The sequence below is a fragment of the Crocuta crocuta genome, unplaced genomic scaffold, assembly GCF_008692635.1.
Source record: "Crocuta crocuta isolate KB4526 unplaced genomic scaffold, BGI_CrCroc_1.0 scaffold751, whole genome shotgun sequence".
In the NCBI taxonomy this organism is placed as follows: Eukaryota; Metazoa; Chordata; class Mammalia; order Carnivora; family Hyaenidae; genus Crocuta; species Crocuta crocuta.
This window is the reverse complement of record NW_027530353.1, coordinates 2,588,767-2,607,677: the sequence shown is the minus strand read 5'-3', so window position 1 is coordinate 2,607,677 and position 18,911 is coordinate 2,588,767. Positions and strand designations below refer to the sequence as shown.

At 48.7% G+C, this 18,911-nt stretch overlaps 1 protein-coding gene across 1 annotated transcript; it reads left to right on the top strand.

Annotated features, from left to right (window-relative positions):
- The first annotated feature begins 651 nt into the window (after positions 1–651).
- PPIA (peptidylprolyl isomerase A) lies at positions 652–2,216 on the top strand. Its single transcript, XM_077765801.1, has 4 exons — positions 652–682; positions 765–853; positions 1,056–1,228; positions 1,878–2,216. Exons 2-4 carry the CDS (start codon positions 845–847, stop codon positions 2,008–2,010), a joined length of 315 nt encoding a protein of 104 aa, XP_077621927.1. The 5' UTR covers positions 652–682; positions 765–844; the 3' UTR covers positions 2,011–2,216.
- Positions 2,217–18,911: the final 16,695 nt, after the last annotated feature.

The window sequence follows — 18,911 nt, the reverse complement described above, 5'->3', positions numbered from 1 at the left end:
GCCCGCCCCCAACGGTCCCTTTCCTTTGGCCGCCTCCCGGGAGCCCGCAGCGGTCTGGGTGCGTCCTCCCTCTGGTCCGGGGAGTCGGGGCGGCCGTGCGGCCCCGCGGGAAGGGCCTGGGCGGGAGCGGGGCCTCGGCTGCGGGGGTGGGGATCACGCGCGGAAAGGACGCAGGCTGAGGTGCACGGCCCGCACGGGGCCCGAACTATTGGCCGTGAGATGGCGGCGCCTGCTTAGCAGCAGGAGGGTTCGGTCGCACGTGTTCGAAACGGTTTGTGAGTCCCACCGGCTGTCCTCGTGGACGAGTCAGGGACCAGCGTGTCTAATCCCCGCGGCTGCGGGAGGGATCCTGCGAGACTCTTGCTGTCCCCACGGTCGTTCTCCGCCGTGGGTAGGGGCCGGGACCGCAGTGCTGGAGTTTTCGGCTGGTGCTGTATGTTGGGGGCGTGTTCTCTGTTCCCCCAGCCCAAGCCTACAGGGCCCCGAGGCCTCGGGCAGCAGCTCTATTCTGGGGCCGCTGGTTAGTGGTTAGTGCAGAAGCATTCTCTTCTGGCAAGAAAGCGTACTCGTGTTCAGGAGCTTCCCTCACCCGACTCCTTCCGAGTGACAGTGGAGACCACGTGTGCATTAATGCCCCGTTTTCTCTTACAGCTGTTTGCAGACAAAGTCCCCAAAACAGCAGGTCAGTCTGTTTTATAACTCCTTGTTAGGTGTGTTGGTTTTAAAAGTTGTGGATTTGACAAAAGTTGTGTGTCTGTTAACAGAGAACTTCCGTGCTCTGAGCACCGGGGAGAAAGGATTCGGTTACAAAGGCTCCTGCTTCCACAGGATTATCCCGGGCTTTATGTGCCAGGTAAGAAATTTACCGACTGGGGTTCGGCCGTTTTCTCAGATGGGGACTGAGCTAGGAGAGCACAACCCGAGTGCATTTGTGCTGTTTGCTACCAGCCTGGCCCCGCTTGATTCTCTAGTCCATTTAATCTCTGCAGACTTGGCGTGTTTTCGTGTTTTCTGACCGTGTTCCCAGAAGTGACAGGTTCTGCTCACGTCCACAGGGTGGTGACTTCACACGCCATAATGGCACTGGCGGCAAGTCCATCTACGGGGAGAAGTTTGATGATGAGAATTTCATCCTGAAGCACACAGGTCCTGGCATCCTGTCTATGGCGAATGCTGGACCCAACACGAATGGTTCTCAGTTTTTCATCTGCACCGCCAAGACCGAGTGGTAAGGGTGGCGCTGCACCTGCAGCAGGGATTGCCGAGTGCTTCGGCCTTCCCTCATTCTCCTCCAGAGTGGGATGCAAAAAAGCAAGATACCAGGATAGCGGAACCAGGCGCTTAGCTGAGTAGTTAAGACTTGTACTTTGGGGCGGGGCTGGCTCAGTCAGCAGATGGTGTAACCTTTCATCCCCAGGTTGGGGGTAGAGATTAACAACAACAAAACTTAAGTAAATACAAAACAACAAAAGTGGCCTTGATTGATTAGCCTGTGATTGTTGGCCCTTTTTTAGGGGTCCATTCTAAACTGGGTTTTTTTTTCTTAATGTTTATTTTTGAGAGTGTGTGTGAGCAGGGGGAGACACAGAATCCAAAGCAGGTGCCACGAACTGAGATCATGACCTGATCATGACCTAAATTCAGGAGTTTTCCAGCAGTTGGAGAATCTTCTGACTCCTGATGACTTTTGGTGTTGCCATTTCTGTTAGAAGAGGTGTTGACAGTGTTTAGTCTCAGTTAACTGGTACTGAAGGCTGAATAAGCCACCGAGCTGTTCTGGGGGTGCCGTATTGGTCTAAAGGGCTCTGTTCTCTTGGTGAGCGGCACAGGCTTCATGGTGCCTGGGCACTGGTGCTGATTCTCGGTCTCGTTTCCAGGTTGGACGGCAAGCACGTGGTGTTTGGCAGGGTGAAGGAGGGCATGAATATCGTGGAGGCCATGGAGCGCTTTGGGTCCAGGAACGGCAAGACGAGCAAGAAGATCACCATTGCTGACTGCGGACAAATCTGATACGTTTGACTCGTGTTTTATCGTAACTACCAGACCATTCCTTCTGTAGCTCGTGAGAGCACCCCTCTGCCCCCCTCTGCTCGGAATCTCCTAGAACCCTGTGTTCCTGCTGCAGTTCTGCAGGTCCGTGTCCTCCTTGCCCCCCTTCAAGTTTAGATGGATTGCAGAGTGAAGTTTATGATCATGAAATAAAAGCTAAACAACATTTGTCTGTCCTCGTGGGGGGGGGGGTCCTGCAGCTTGTGTTTAAGGGACACTTGGGGTTTAATTTCACAGCTATTTCTGCTTCTCTGGCCCAGAGATCCCTAGGGCAGGGTGTTGAGGGGGATGCTAAAGATGTGGGTGGGGGCAAGGAAGAAAAGAGCCAGAACTTTAGGAGGTGGTGACCAGGCAGGTAGGACAGGGGCTCCTCTAGGGGAAACCGCAGGGCATTCCCACCTGGCATGCGACAGGCACCACCAATGTGGCAGCTGTAAGAAGTTGAGAATCCTTATAACCTTGGAGCATTAGTCCGCCTCCCTTGCCTGAAACCCCAATAGTGCCTGGTGTGGACGCCTGAAAGAAGTTTGAAGAGGGTGTTTGCCTCTATGAGATGGTAATTGCTTCCCTACACAACACCATTTATTGGTGGGGGAAACAGGTGTTGGGCCTTAGGCTCTGGGGAAGGGTCTTCGGATCCGGTTTCATGTAGGGTGCAGAATCAGGGCAACAGGTGTGCAGTAAAGCCCAGCTCTGGAATTGCTGACAAAGTCTGTGAGAGCCAGGCCTGCAGGGGGCCTGGTACGCTGATCCCTCTCCCGGCCTTGTCTCAGTCACTCCATCAGGCGGACCTGCAGAACTGTAAGGTGTAGTTCAGGGGAGGCCCTTCCCCTTAAGAACTGAGCTTGAGAAGACTCTGAGGAGAGCTAGCTGCATGGGCTAAAAGGAACCTGCCCCCGCCTAGAGCAGGGGCACTCCCCTCGCCCCACAGGGCCCCTTCCCACTGGGGTTCTTGACCCAGAAGCCATTTCTGTCCTGATGGTGTGAGAATTGAATTTGTCGGGCAGCTGGCCACTTCCTTCTGCACCAGAGGCTGGCGCCTGTGGGTGTGTCATGGGTTCCCCTGCTCCCTGGGTGACCTCCGATGTCCAGGGATGTCTTGTGTCCAGGTGGTGGTAGACCATCATCAACCCAACCCCCGCTGTTCCTCAGGGGAGCCCTCGATCATGTGATCACGCACACCTCGTCACTGATTGTGTTTATTCTGACACTGTGCCTGACACTGATGCTCCTGGCTGGGCACTGGAAAAACCCATAACTGAAGTAGAGCAGGGCCCATCCTTCCATGGGGCAGGCAGGCCAGCGGCCAAGAGCTGGTAATGCGGTGTTGGCATGTGTAATGACCTCAGTCCCGAGTGGCTTTCCTGGAGAGTTTACCGAGTGAGTGGAAGGTCCCAAGCCAAGAACCTGCAAGTGCGAAGGGCCTTGGCTCCCCTGCTCCGTGCTCCATTTCCGGCTGTTGGTAGTCCAGAGCGAGCCACTGGGCACCCCTCCAAACTGTCATTTCTATTAACATAACTACGGAGGGGCGCCCGGTGGCTCAGGTAGGCATCCAACTCTGTATCTTGGCTCAGGTCATGATCTCAGTTTCTGATTTCCAGCCCCATGTTGAGCTCTGCTGACAGCGCGGAGCCTGCTTGGCAGTCTCTCCCGATCTGCCCTTCCCTTGCGCGTGCGTGCATGCATGCACACTTTCTCAATAAGAAGAAAAGGACTATGGAAATTACAATTACACACCATAAAATCATTTTTGGTTTTTTAAAAGGTCTTCAGGGACACCTAGGTGGCTTAGTGGTTGAATGTTTGACTTTGCCTTAGGTCATGATTTTGCGGTTCAAGCCCGCCTTTGGACTCTTATCAGCGCAGAGCCTGCTTTGAATCCTCAGTCCCCCTTTCTCTGCCCCTCCCCTGCTTATGCTGTCTCAAAAATAAACACAAATACATATATATACATTATTATACACACACACATATATGAGATGGAGCCCTGCAATGGGCTATGCTGACAGTTCAGCTCCTCTGTGACGCCCCCCCACCCCCACTTCCCCACTCAACATTCTATTTCAAGAATATTTTTTTAATGTTTTTATTTTTGAGAGAGACCGCGTGAGCAGGGGAGGGGCAGAGAGAGATACAGAATCTGAAGCAGGCTCCAGGCTCTGAGCTAGCTGTCAGCACACAGGGCTCTAACCCACGAACCGTGAGATCATGACCTGAGCCGAAGTTGGACGCTTAACCAACTGAGCCACCCAGGGGCCCAAGAATAAAAAGCAAACTGGGGCAATTGGGTGGCTCAGTTGGTTAGGCTCCCAACTTCAGCTCAGTCACAATTTGATGGTTTGTGAGTTCGAGCCCCATGTTGGACTCTGTGCTGACAGCATGGACCCTGGAGCCTGCTCCAGGTTGTGTGTCTCCCTCTCTCTCTGCTCCTCCCCCAACTTGTGCGCGCTCTCTCAGAAATGAATAAACATTAAAAAAAAATATAAAAAAAGATGAGGACAAATAGAGCATAAAACAGGCAAATAAGGGGCAATGATGAATAATTATGTGAGAAGATAAATATGGTGGGATAAAATGAGTGACAAATATGGTAAAATATACATTTTTTAATGTTTATTTTTGAGAGAGAGAGAGAAAGCACGAATGGGGGAGGGGCAGAGAGAGAGGGGGAAAGAATCAGGAGCAGGCTCCAGGCTCTGAGCTGTAAGCACAGAGCCTGACGTGGGGCTCGAGCTTACAGAGCACAAGATCATGACCCAAGCCAAAGTTGGACACTCAACCGACAGAGCCACCCAGGCACCCTGGTAAAATATTTTTTAAGTTTGTTTATTTTGGAGAGACAGAAAGTGAGGAGAGAGAGACAGAATGAGAGAGAATCCTAAGCCAGTTCTGTGACGTCAGCTAAGAGCCCAACACAGGGCTCACTCCCATGAACCATGGGATCATGACCTGAGCTGAAATCAAGAGTCAGACCCTTCACTGACTGAGGTCCCCAGGTGTCCCTGATATGTTAAAATATTAATTGTAGACTCTAGGTGATACATAAGAGAATTACTGACTGTATAATTATTTTTTCTGTATGTTAAAAAATTTCATAATAAAATGTTGTCAAAGAAGAACCAGTGCACTATGAACAAAATGAAAAGGCAACCGGCAACCTACTGAATAGGAGAGTACTGGCGAGGCGCCTGGGGAGCTCAGTCGGTTTCAGGTCATGATCTTGTGGTTTGTGGGTTCGAGCCCCCATGTCGGGCTCTGTGCTGACAGCTCGGAGCCTGGAGTCTGCTGCAGATTCTGTGTTTTCCTCTGTCTGGCCCCACCCCTGCTCTGTCTCTCTCTTTCTCAAAGATAAACATGAAAAAATTTTAAAAAATGTTTGCAAATCATCTATCTGATAAGGGGTTAATATCCAAAATATACAAGGAACTCCTACAACTGAATAGCAAATAATTCAATTAAAACACAGGCATAGGAGCGGCACCTGGTCGGGGGGCTCCGTCAGTTGAGCGTCAGCTCAGGTCTTGATCATGAGTTCAAGCCCTGTATCGGCTCCATGCTGGGCACGGAGCCTGCTTGAAAAAAAAAAAGAAAAAAAAAAAAAAGGCAGAGGACTGGAATAGACATCTTCCCAAAGAAGACATCCGGACGGCCAACAGACACATGCAAAGGTGCTGCACATCACTCATCATCAGGGAAATACAAACCCAAATCACAAGGAACCAAAGAGACCCGAAACAACAGGTGCTGGCGGGGATGCAGAGAAAGGAGAACCCTTCTGCATCGCCGGTGGGGATGCTGACTGGTGGAGTCGCTCTGGACAACAGGATGGAGGGTCAAGAAATTAAAAATAGAACTACCATGTGACCCAGTAATTCCACTACTGGGTATTTACCCAGAGAAAATGAAAATGCTAAGCTGCAAAGATATCTGCACCCCTACTGTGTATCAGTCCATTATTTACAACACCCAAGATACGGAAGCAACTTAGGTGTCCATTAACAGATAAGTGGATTAAAAGGGTGTGGTGCATACACACACACACACACACACACACACACATATATGTGGTGGAATATTACTCAGCCCTGAAAAAGATGGAATATTGTGATTTGCAACAGCATGGATGGAACTAGAGTATATGATGCTAAGTGAAATCAGAAAAGCAAATATCATATGACTTCACTCATATGTGGACTTTGAGAAACTTAACAGATGAACATAGGGGAAGGAAAGGAAAAATAAGATAAAAACAGGGAGGCAAACCATAAGATGCTCTTAAATAGAATAAACTTGAGGGCTGATGGAGGGGAGGTGGGGGGAACTGGCTAAGTGGGTGACAGGAATTAAGGAGGGCACCTGTAATGAGCACTGGGTTCTACTCCTAAAACTAATATTACTTTATATGTTAACTAACTTGGATTTAAATAAAATTTAAAAATATTATTTTCAACTTACTTTTTTAGTTTCTTTTGAGAGCGAGCGAGCAGGGGAGGGGCAGGGAGAGAGGGAGAGAGATCACTAGCAAACTCCGAGTGGTTAGCACAGAGCCCCACATGGGGCTTGAACCCAGGAACCATGAGATCATGACCAGAACTGAAACCAAGAGTTAGATGCTTAACCGACTGAGCCACCTGGGCGCCCCTACAAATAAAATCTTAAACTCCCAAAAAAATAAAACCAAATATGTGGCTCGTAGATCCAGAGAACAGGCTGCTGGTTGCCAGAGGTGGGGAGTGGGCAGAGAGGGTGCAGGCGTAGGCTGTGCCACGGGGAGGACCCAGGGGCACCGTGCACCCGCAGCTCACGACCCCTGAGGTGAAGCTGAGTGCTGCAGAGTGACCGCAACAGTTCTCATCGCGAGAGAGTGCTAAGTGAGTGGGGATGGTGTTCACTGCACACTTGTGGTGTTCGGGTCAGGCTTGCACCCGTGAACTCGAGTCATACGCCTGAAATGAATGTGCTGTGTGCCCATCAGACCTCAATAAAATAAGAATCTCAACAAACCCCACAACAGACACCAAAGCCAGAAGCAGAACATTCCATGTCCCCACTTCCGCACCTGTGCTGTGTGAGTTCAAATGCCTGGGCCCCGTGGGCAGGGGACAGGTACACGCAGGGCAACAAGGGCCACCTGTGGGGGCCAGGGCCCAGCAGCTTGACTTCGTCTCCACTGGAAAACAAAACAAGGGGTGCCTGCATGACCAGCTCAGGTCGTGAACTCACTGTTCCTGAGATCGAGTCCCAGGGGGGGCTCTGTGTTGACAGCGTGGAGCCTGCTTAGGATTCTCTTTCCCTTCCCCACTCGCTTGCTCTCTCTCAAAATAAACTTTTAAAAAAAGTTCCTTCTCTTTTTTAAAAAAAACAATTCTAAGAACACCTCAAGCAACTATCAAAGGGAAGTATCTGAAGCAACTACCTAGAAAACTCTACTGAACGTCACTATTCTCTATTTTGCCTTCTTTGCTGTTGCTACTTTGGCTTCTGGAAACTACTAAAACTTCACAGAAGGATAACTGAGAGCCTGTTCAACATAGAAACTTCAAAACTACGTGCTGAGGTAACTTAATCTGAATTTGAAATGTTCTTATTCCTGCCTTGGAAACCAAAGAGCGGGTCTGCAGGAACTCTGGACGCAGAAGGATCGCGAGCGTGTCTCCCACCAGTGCCCCACGTGGAGTGCTGCTTCAGGGCACTGGCGGCTACAAGCCCTTGGGGGAGCCCTTGGGGGAGTGGGCTGGCATAGCCCGACCATTAGTCTTCAACAAACCAGGTGATAGGTGCCCGCCCCCCACAGTCACCTGTGAATTACTTTTGTGAGGAAGGAAAACAAAAAACAACCCCTCAAGATCTGTCCGTTTCCAGGAAATCTAGGGAACAGGAAAACATCTCAAACACCAATAGGATGCATTCTGGAAAATACAGAGACAATTCCGTAGAAAAAACAACTCTGTGTCTTCAAAAATTACTAAGAAAAAATGGGTGCTTGGGTGGCTTAGTCAGTTGAAGCATCCAACTTCCGCTCAGGTCCTCATGGTTCTCGGGTTCCAGCCCCACGTTGGGCTCTGTGCTGACAGCTGTGAACCTGGAGCCTGCTTTGGATTCTGTGTCTCCCTCTCTCTCTCTGCCCCTCCCCTACTCGTGCTCTCTCTCTCTCTCAAAAATAAATAAATGTAAAAACACTTTTTTTTAATTATAAGAAAAAGAGGGAAGAGAAACCTATGGATTAAAAAGAAATGAGGGATGAACACAATCTAGGATCTGGAACACGGTAGGGTGCCTGGCTGACTCAGTCAGTAAAGCATGCAGCTCGATTGTGGGGTTGCAAGTTCAAGCCCCATGTTGGGGGCAGAGATTAAACAAACTTAAAGAAAAACAAAAGAAAGACAGGGGCGCCTGGGCGGCTCAGTTGGTTCAGTGTCGAACTTTGTCTCAGGTCATGATCTCACAGTTCGTGAGTTTGAGCCCCGAACTGGGCTCTGTGCTGACGGTTTGGAACCTGCTTGGGACTCTGTCTCCCTCTCTCTCTCTGTCCCCCCGCTTCGAAATAAAGTTAAAAAAAAAAATCTAAAAAAATAAAATAAAATGCTGTCTTACAATTGTAATTCTGGCCTAAAAAGTGCCCCATCTTTAGGGACTCACACTTAAATAGACAGACATGACAATAAATTGTGCCTGATTCGGGATTCAAACCAACCGGCTGGGAGGCAGGATCCCGGGAGCAGGGAGGTAAAACACCGCGGGATAACTGTCTGAAGGTGGAGGAGGAGTACACGGGGGTTCATTATACTGTTCTCTTTATTTTTCTGTATTTTTGAAAATTTCCATAATAAAATAAATTTTTAAAATGAGAGCTTTGTTTTTATAGAGCTAGATTATAAAACATTAAAAGATCTTTTTTTAATGAAGACTTCCAAGCAAAAAAAATAGTTTTTTCTGACGGACCATTAACTGGCACATTAAATCTTACAAGTTACTTAAAAGCTGACAAAGTAAAATATTTTGTAAAATACAGCACAAATTGCTGAATGTTACTGTATCAAAAAGAGACCACTAAAAGCTGGGAGTTTAAGTAAAAGCAGAAAACTGTGATAAACTGAACTCTGATTCCAGTAAGAGTGTGGGCCCCGGGTCCCCCAGCCCTGCGTGTCCTACCTACCGGGTGACTGTCCTTCGACAAGTAACTTCCAGGAACCCTGGTTTCCACATCTTTAAACATGGGGGGAATGAATGAAGTCTCTCATCATAAGCACCTAATTCAGGGCCTGCTGTATAGGTGCTCAGTGCACAGATCTGCTACCCTAGCCATCAACTCCCAATGCACGTATTCTCCGGGCCGGGGTCTCTGCACAGGGGTGCATCCTACAGCTAAGGGCGCCCTGCGACTCCCTTCTTTTGTGGTGTGTGACCTGACAGGCTGTCCCGCAAGCGGATGGCACCTGATACAGTGGCACACGGTAATGTGGCATCGACCCTGGGAAATCTATATTCCCAATCACTGTTTTAGGATTATTCTGAATATAGAATAACCAATTTGAAATTTAAACAATTTCTAAGTATGAACAAAATATTTCCCAACACATCATGAACAGAACAGTTTGGAGACCGATTCTTTTTGTAAAAAATGGTTTATCAATTCCATTTTTGTATAAAACACACGGGAGAAACCTAGCCAATCACCACACGAGCGCTGCCACATGGAAAGGTACTTTATCAAACTTTGAGCCTAAGAACGTACAAATGTCTCTTATTGTGTCTACAGTAATTGTCTAAGCTTTTCCTTTTGCCTCTTTTAAAAATCTCCATGTCCCCGCTATTTCTTCTGTCCCAGTTACAGTGCAGTGACGGGAGAGGGGCTGGTTAAAACAGTGCTCTAGGCGGTTTTCTGCTGCCCCTTCTTTCCAATCAGGGACTTGTGGATGTGCGGGATCACACCTGCAAGGAGATGGAGATGCATGAGCCGCTCACGTGGGCCCTCTCACCACTGCGGGGCCTCCACGGAGGGCGCCTCCTCAGCCACGAAGTCTACTGAAGGCCCCTTCACCCGCCAACCTTGCGGAGGCAACCTCTCTCGAGGTCTGGGCACCACACGAAAACTACATAAAACAGCGCTGTTACGGGCTTTGGGGACGAGGAAGCAGAGCTTTCAAGAGCTTCTCCAAAGGTGACTTGGAAGGGATTCAGAACCACGGCAGACGTCTCCCTTCACTGACCCTGGACTCACTCGTTCACCTCAGCCCAGACTTTCAAGGGCATCACACCGAGCAGTTCTTGGGATCATTTTTAAGACACTGCTGCGAGGGTACGGGAAACATGTGGAACCACAGCACTGCATCGGGCCACAAGTGAGAATGTGTATTGGGATCAGAATGAAAAGGAGCCTTTACTGTAACGGACCCCACACTGCTGGGATCCTGGAGGCAAAGTCTGTGTGTGTTCTAGGGTCACTGACTGAATGATGTCAGCCAGAATGGCCAACGGCCACCTGTGTGTGAGAGGGGACCCTACGTACCACCCCCGGCGATGGTCGCCTTGATGAGGGAGTCCAACTCTTCGTCGCCGCGGATTGCAAGCTGCAGGTGGCGCGGGGTGATCCGCTTTACCTTGAGGTCCTTGGAGGCGTTACCCGCCAGCTCCAGCACCTGCAAGGCACCAGGGAGATGGCGGATCAGAGGCTAAAGTGCGGGAGGGTCAGTGCAGACCTGCAGTTACAGGGACACAGACCCATACAGCATCTGCACAGAAGACACGCAACGCTTATAAACCGGTAACGGTTTCTTTTTCCGATTTTCTGATGCTTTTGTAGAGATCTCGTTACCTCGCTAGGATCTCTCTTATTCATTTTTCTGGAGACCCCTGAGTAAGAACCCACTGCTCCAGAAAGAAAGGCAAGGGGTAACACTATCCCCTAGCCAAGATCCCGAATGTGAAGAATGTAAACACCGAGCAATTCACCATGATTTCAGTACGGCCCTGTAGTCTATTTTTGCACGGCCCTTAACGGATGGAACTTATTTCTTAGTAGTTGGAGAAAAGTTTTTAAAAAGAATTAAAATAATTTCCTATTCAGGGTTTTTAACATCACTGGGTCCTCTAACCCAAAGGCAATATACTAGAACCCCTTTATTCCAGAATGGGAATTTTCTCCTAAAACAACTTCCAAGTCCCAGCTGGCCATAAAATCTGCATTTCTAATTTATTTTTTGTTTTGCCTCCACCGACTATACTGGCATTATAAAACCTTTGATGGAAGTCCTACAAAAATAACTCCATGGAGCCTTACCTAAACTGAGCAGTGTGCGTCGGAAGCAGCAGGGACCCTGCTCAGTCCTCACAAGACTTTGACCAGTCTGGGCACCTGTGTCTTTTGAAAGCTCCCGCAAGTGAGCCTGATGCAAAGCCAAGGTTGAAAAGCAATGACCCCTGACCTTAGATTTCAGGATTTTCTTTACACTCGACTGATGACTAACACCCCAAACATAAATACCTGGAAAATATGTTGACTGCGTATATAAATGCTCATGGCCTACTCTTAACCTAAAAAACTGTACCCAGAGGTCCAGAGAATAAAGAAACTGGGAGTCTGGATGAGACCCAGGATACCCTGAGTCTGAAGACTACGTCTCCAGGTAATGAATGAAACATGTACCTTCCCAAAAAGTCTGCTGCCCACCAGACGTAAACTCGTGTGAGGCTGACGGAGAATGAGGGGGAAGAGGCTCCGAGTCCCTGGCTCACAACCTAACATGGCAGACACGGCTTGGGGTGCAGAGACCAGGTGAGGTTAACAAAACAACAGCACTAACAATTCACACACACACCAAATGTCCACCTTTTGGCCGAGGTCCCAACCACACATTCCTGGGGAAGGATTTCTGTCTGTCTCTACCAGCCTGGCTGTGGCCTCTCCCTGACCTGCTTGCTTCTCATACTGCCCTGGCTGGAACGGACAGGGCAAGGGGTGCCACGGCCCCCAGGGGGTTCTCCCTACTAGGGGCTAGGATGGAGGAGGGCATGGTCCATCACCCAGATGTTAAGAATTTCACCCAGGGGCGCCTGGGTGGCTTAGTCGGTTAAGCGTCCGACTTTCACTTAGGTCATGATCTCGCGGTTCGTGGGCTCAAGCCCCACGTCGGGCTCTGTGCTGACTGCCAGCTCAGAGCCTGGAGCCTGTTTCAGAGTCTGTGACTCCCTCTCTCTCTGACCCTCCCCTGCTCATGCTGTCTCTCTCTCTCCTAGAAATAAATAAAACATAAAAAAATTGAAAAAAAAAAAAATTTTCACCCAATTAACCCATCTTCCTGCAACGTCACACTGACCAAGACTCCGCACCTTATGTGCACACAACCATGCAGAGAACAGAAAGGACTTGTCAGGTCTGTTATGAGAACCACTAGAACGTATGTGGAATTTTTAAAAATGCACCATCACCCTGCCTCCCCACTCCAATATTCATGACAAGATGGTGGTTTCTGTTCACAAAATTCACGCCTGGAGTTCACTTCGCTGGTGGCAGAGTACCATGGGTGCCGTCACCTCCTGTAGAAACAGGACTGAGGACCCTTGCCTTAACTTTGAGCATGAGTGCATCAGGTTCTTTCTGACACGGTGCTGGGGGCTGGGGACCAGGGATTGGGCCGAGGAGATGCCCCCCAACCCCGCGGGCTCCTGCCACCCCTGCGCCCAGTGTACCTGCCGGACCCCGTGCACAACTGACCTCGGCCGTGAGGTACTCCAGGATTGCAGCGCTGTACACCGCGGCCGTGGCGCCGACCCTCCCGTGGCTCGTGGTGCGGGTCTTCAGGTGTCTGTGGATGCGGCCCACGGGAAACTGAAAGACAGACCGCCCGGGCGGGAAGCACCACGGCCTTGCCGTTGCACCACCGAGCGTGACTGAAGGCACGAGAGAACGTGAGCTTGCTTGAGCAGATCAGAAGTCCCACCTACTCAGCAAGGACAGTCCCTAGTACCTGTGTGTCCCAGTAACAGGCTTGAATCGTCTCGCCCCCACCCTCCTAAGGACAGAGCCAATGGGGAAGAACCACGAACGCTTGAGCTCGAGGGGCTACTTTCTGAGCGAAGGGGGTCTGGGTGGCCAGAACAGCCCGAGGAGGGGCCAAATGTGCGGTCGCTGGCGCATGGGCCTCGAGGTGGTGGCAGACTTCACCCCTCCCTCCCCGTGTATGATAGCTACGATACGCTGACTCTCCCGGGGACTCTCCGAGGACAGGAACTTTCTCCAACGTGTCCTTGAGCAGCGCACCTCTGCCCGACGGCCCTCTTCTTACACACTTTCTGCGCTCTGCCACTGCACCGGCACCACGGCAGCCCGACCGTCCCCCCTTCCTATCAACCCCCCTCACCTTGCCCTCCCTGCGCCTTCCCTCCTGCACCTGTCCTCTGAGCCTCGCTGCAACTGGAGCAACAAGTCCTCTCCAGTCTGTCCATGGCTCTCCTTTCCTAAGACAAAACTTAAAAGCAAATCCCAGACCCCTAACTGTCCTGTTACCCCTTTTATTCTAATCCAGACTTGGTTTTTGTCAAACACCATCCTAGAAGAGCAGTGGTGACACTTTTAACTGCCAAATCCAGTAGCCATTTCTAGACCCAATCCTTGAGGATCTGAGCGTTCCTGAGGGCAAGCCATGGGCTGGGATCTGGCCTCCCAGGGATCCCCAGACCATGTGTGGGGTCCGCCCGAGGACCCCCGCTCCCCTCGCATGCTATGCAGACCAGACTCACCCACGGCACGAGCTCCCAATTTTACACATGTGACCTTAACTTCGTAGTTCTTTTCATCACTGCTCTTGGAAATGGGACTCCAATCTGCAACTCTGGGACATCTTCCCGAAGATGTCTTGGTGGACCTTCAAATGACTCACCTTAAACTTATCGTCTAACGCGGCCCTGCTGCAACACAAACTCCTCGGGCCCTTGGCTTTTCAGCCTTAGATAAACCTTTCTCTCAACCGGTGCCTCCCCTTGGGCTCTTGGGGGACACACATGTCCTTCTATTCCTTCTGCTGCACCCCAGGTCAAGTGCGTCTCCTCTCACCCCTAAAGCACAGCACAGCCTTGCCGCCTTCCCGCGCCGCCCAAGGTCACTGACGTGTCAGCAATGTTCTAGGAGAGCCCATCCAGTTACCCGTCAAGGGTGAGTACCCCCCCTTCCTTCAGGGCCCCTGGCTCCTGTCATTCTCTGGCTCCACAGTCTTCAGTGGCTCACCACTGCCAAGAGGAAGAAAACCCAAACTTTACAGTCCGGCCTCCAAACTGTCCTGTTTCAAAAGGGTCTCCTCTAGGCAGTGGTTCTCACTGAGTCAGAAATACCTGAGTTTGTGGATTAAAGTCACAACCACTCAAGTACATGAAGTTTGACAATATTTAGTGTTTCAAGTGTATCACTCAGGCTAAAACTGAAGGAAGCTTTAGGGGAGACCTTCGGGGGACGGGGCACAGCCCATGTGCCCCTCCCCCAGCTCTGCCTCAGCCTCAGTTAACTGCTGTTGCACAGAGCGTCCCCAAGAGAAACATCACAGCATGCTGACTTTCGTGTGATCCAATTTATTTAAAAAAACAGGAATATAATTATAATCTAGAAATAACCAATTTTAAGAGCTCATTTAGTGCTACTTCATAACTTGTTCTCATTTGGAAGAATACAAATTAAAAGATTATTGTATTAGGATTTTAATTTTGACCACTTCATCTCATTAAAAGGTCCACGGTACAAGTACAATTTTCTAATTAATGAAACATTTATGGGTCCTGAATTACAACGAAGAAAATAATCCAGTAGTGAAGTACGACAGCATCAATTACCTGGAGCCCAGCTCTCTGTGAGCGAGACACTGCCTTGGCCTTGGCCTTCCCACTGTCCTTTCCAGCTTTGCCTCCAGCCTAAGAGGAAAACAACAATAACCCCAGATGAAGAGACGAAGATGCTATTTCAAAAACATTTGAGAAACAATTTTCTCCACTTTTACTTCAGGTAGTTAAAAAAAATATAAGTAGGGGCGCCTGGTTGGCTCAGTCAGCTAAGCATCCGACTTAGGCTCAGGTCATGATCTCACGGTTCATGGGTTCGAGCCCCGTGTTGGGCTCTGTGCTGACAGCTCAGAGCCCGGAGCCTGTTTCAGATTCTGTATCTCCCTCTCTCTCTGACCCTCCCCTGCTCACACTGTCTCTGTCTCTCTCTCTCTCTCTCGGAAATAAATAAAACATTAAAAAAATTTTTTTTAAATATATAAGTAGACCTCTTTTCTCAATTTCAAATATACATGTATAATTTCACTATTTACTAATTTATATAAATATGTCAAACCTTAAATTTTTATTTAAAATGAGTTTTCTGTAAGTTTGAGTATTTTTCTTGAATTTCACACTGAAGAATCTTCATTGAGTCACTAGAACTTTCATGCTGGAGATATTTCATAACGAAGTGATTTTTAAAAATGTTAACATACTGGGGTACCTGGGTAGCTCAATCGATTAAGCACCTGACTTCAGTTCAGGTCATGATCTCACAGTTCCTGAGTTCGAGCCCCATGGCGAGCTCTCTGCTCTCAGTGGGGAACCTGTTTGAGATCTTCTGTCCCTGCCCCTCCCAGCACATTTTCTCTCTCTCAAAAATAAACAAACATTTTTTAAAAAGTCAGAAACTTACGAAATAAAAAGTCAGCCGTTTTGGGAGAAAAAGAAACATGTTCAGAAAACCCCAAAATTAAACACAGAATTAGCATCTGGGCCAGCAACTGCACTCTGGGTCTCTGTGCAAGGGATTGAAACTGGTGGGGACTCAGACACACAGGCACGTTCAGACTTCATTGTTCACAAAAGCCTTAAGGCAGAGACGGCTCCAGCTTCTACTGAGGAATGAAATGGATCAACAAAAGGGGGGTGGTCACATACAATGCGACCTGCATAAATTCACCTGCATAAAGGAAATTCTGGTCCCCCCTACAAGAAAGTGATGCCAAGTGGAAGGAACCAGTCCCCAAAGGACACATGTTGCAGGATTCCTATTATATGAGGTACCTAGTCAAAATCAGAGGGGGAGAAAGTACAATGGTAGTAGCCGCAGGCTAGAGAGAAGGTTGGAATGGAGAGTTCCAGTTTAACGGGGAAGATAAAAAAGTTCTGGAGCTAATTAACAGTATTAATGTCCTTAACATCACCTAAACACTTAAAAATGGCTACAATGGCAAATTTTGGTATGTATACTGGAAAAAAAAACAACCCTTAAACTAAAAGGGTTAAACAAATCCTGCTATCAACAGATAGTTTAAAAAAAAAAAAAAAAAGAAAGAAAAGAAAAGAAAAGAAAAAAAAACAAAAAAACCGAACTCGGGCACCTGGGTGGCTAAGTCAGTTGAGGGGGCAACTTTTTTTCTTTTCTTAATTTTTAAAAATGTAATTTTAGAGAGAGAGTGCGTGAGCAAGGGAGGGGCAGAGAGAAGGGACCAAATCTTGATTTCAGCTCCCAGGGCCATGGGATCAAGCCCCAAGTGGGAGCTTCTGCTCTGAGTGTGAAGCTTACTTGGGGCTCTCTCTCTCCCTCCCCCTCCCTCAATTATACTCACTCTGTCTCTCATACATACATAAATAAGGGCACCTGGGTGATTCAGTTAGGTGTCTGGCTCTTGGTTTCATCAGACTCCTGATTTTGGCTCAGGTCACGATCTCATGTTGGGCTCTGCACTGACTGCAGGGTGCTTGCTTGGGGTTCTCTCTGCCCTTCCCCCTGTCGTGTGTGTGCACGCACGTGCTAGCATTCTCTCACATTGTTAAATAAATAAATACATCAGTAAATGAATAAGTAAATAAATCAATAAATGCATGACTGCTGGCTGAAGTTAAAAAAAAAAAGTAATCCTGCCCGGACTTGCCTATGGTTTTGCTCATAGCTTGTTTTTCCCAGATCGCAATTCTCTTTTATTCCTGAATAAAATAATCTTTTGTTGGTAAAATCAATGAATGAATGAAAAGTAAACGATGCCTCGGTGGCTCAGTTGGTTAGACACCCAAGTCTGAGCAGAGCACAGAGCTTGCTTGGGATTCTCCATTTCTCTCTCAAAATTAACAAACATTAAAAAAAAAAAATACTCAAGGGGCACCTGGGTGGCTCAGTCAGTTAACTGTTGAGCTTTGGCTCAGGCCATGATCTCACAGTTCGTGAGTTCAAGCCCCGCATGGGGCTCTGTGTTGACAGCTGGGAGCCTGGAGCCTGCTTTGGAGCCTGTGTCTCCCTCTGTCTCTCTCTGCCCCTCCCTCACTCACACTCTGTCTCTCAAAAAATAAAAATAAAACGTCAAAGAACATTTTTTTAAATAAACAAGAAATGTTACATTAAAAAAAGAAAATATTATGCAGCCATTTCAACAAACGAGACAAAGATACATGATAAAGAAGCACCCACACACACTCTCAGTGGAAAAGGCAGAGTATGTACCACTGCACAGAGCCTTTCCTTACGTAAACACGAGTCTTGTCTATAGAGGAGGTGTACACATAGATTTCCAGATCACACAGTAAGTTAGAAAAGCTATCTGCCGTCTACAGCCATACCACCCTGAACGCGCCGATCTCCTCTGATCTCGGAAGTTAAGCAGGGTCAGGCCTGGTTAGTACTTGGATGGGAGAAAAGCTATTTGCCTCTGGGGACAGAAGACCAAGAATCTGACTTCAGAGAGAAACCACTGTTCTTTTTGGACTGTTTGATTTTACCATTTAAGTCTATTATGGATTCACTGTTAATAACAAAACAACAAACTAGTTTACAAGACGGGCTCGCTGCTCAAGGGCCTATTTTTTTGAAGCAGAGGGTAAGCTTTGAGATGGCATATCCTGTTTATAATGCTTCTCTTTAAAATTTTAAGCTAAAAAAAAAATCAACTGCACATTCCCCCCAACTGCATGCCTCAGTTGATTTAATGTTTATTTCCCAGAACAACATAAAAAAATAAATACAGGCCTTGACAGATATTAGAAGCAGGAAAAAAATCTAAGAATAATTCCTATCTTTCTAACATTTAGCACTTTTAGCAGAGACAGTGGTTTAAAAGAAACTGAGAAGCTCTAGATTTCTGCAGGAAGCCTTATATGTTTTAATCATTTCTGACCACGTTGCCATACAATAAAAAGATGTTGGACTCTTTACTGATTTGAGTTCGGCTTACATAACAACACATTCTCACTTCTTCCTCAAACGCAAAAATTATTTTCAGCTCTGTCTGTCCCGTAATAAAATGTAAAAACCTCTAACCGGGCGCACGAATCTAAAATCACAATCATCGTGTCTCCAGGGCCGAATCAGGAAATAAAAACTAGTTACCAATCCAAAGCCACCAACTGCAAAAGCCCGAACGGACTCTTAAGCAGTTTCAACCTGTTTCCAATCCATACAGTTTACTGTATTATTTGCTTTTTACAGAGGCAGACGTTAAACCACGGTTTTAAGAACCTCAACAGACGTCACGACTCTAGCAGGTGTAGGGGCTGCGGTCACCTTCCGGACACAAGCTACCAACTTGCCCGGCGCTCCGCCGGGGTCGGCTCGCACACGAGAAGCCAGCGGACCGTTCGGGCCCGGATTGGGCACCCTCCCTGGGGTCCGCGTCCCGGGGGCGGAGGCGGCACCGGCGGAGGTCCGCATCCCGGGGAAGGAGGGGGCACCTGTCTGGGGTCCGCGTCCCGGGGGCGGAGGGAACACCTGTCGGGGCCCGCGCCTCAGGAGCGAAGGGGGCACCGGCTGGGGGTCCGCGCCCCAGAGAGGGGAGAAGAGCCGGGCAAGGGTCCCTCCCAGCCGGCCACAGGGTCTCTTTCCAGCAGAACACCTGCTCCCGGGGACCCGACGTCAGCATCCC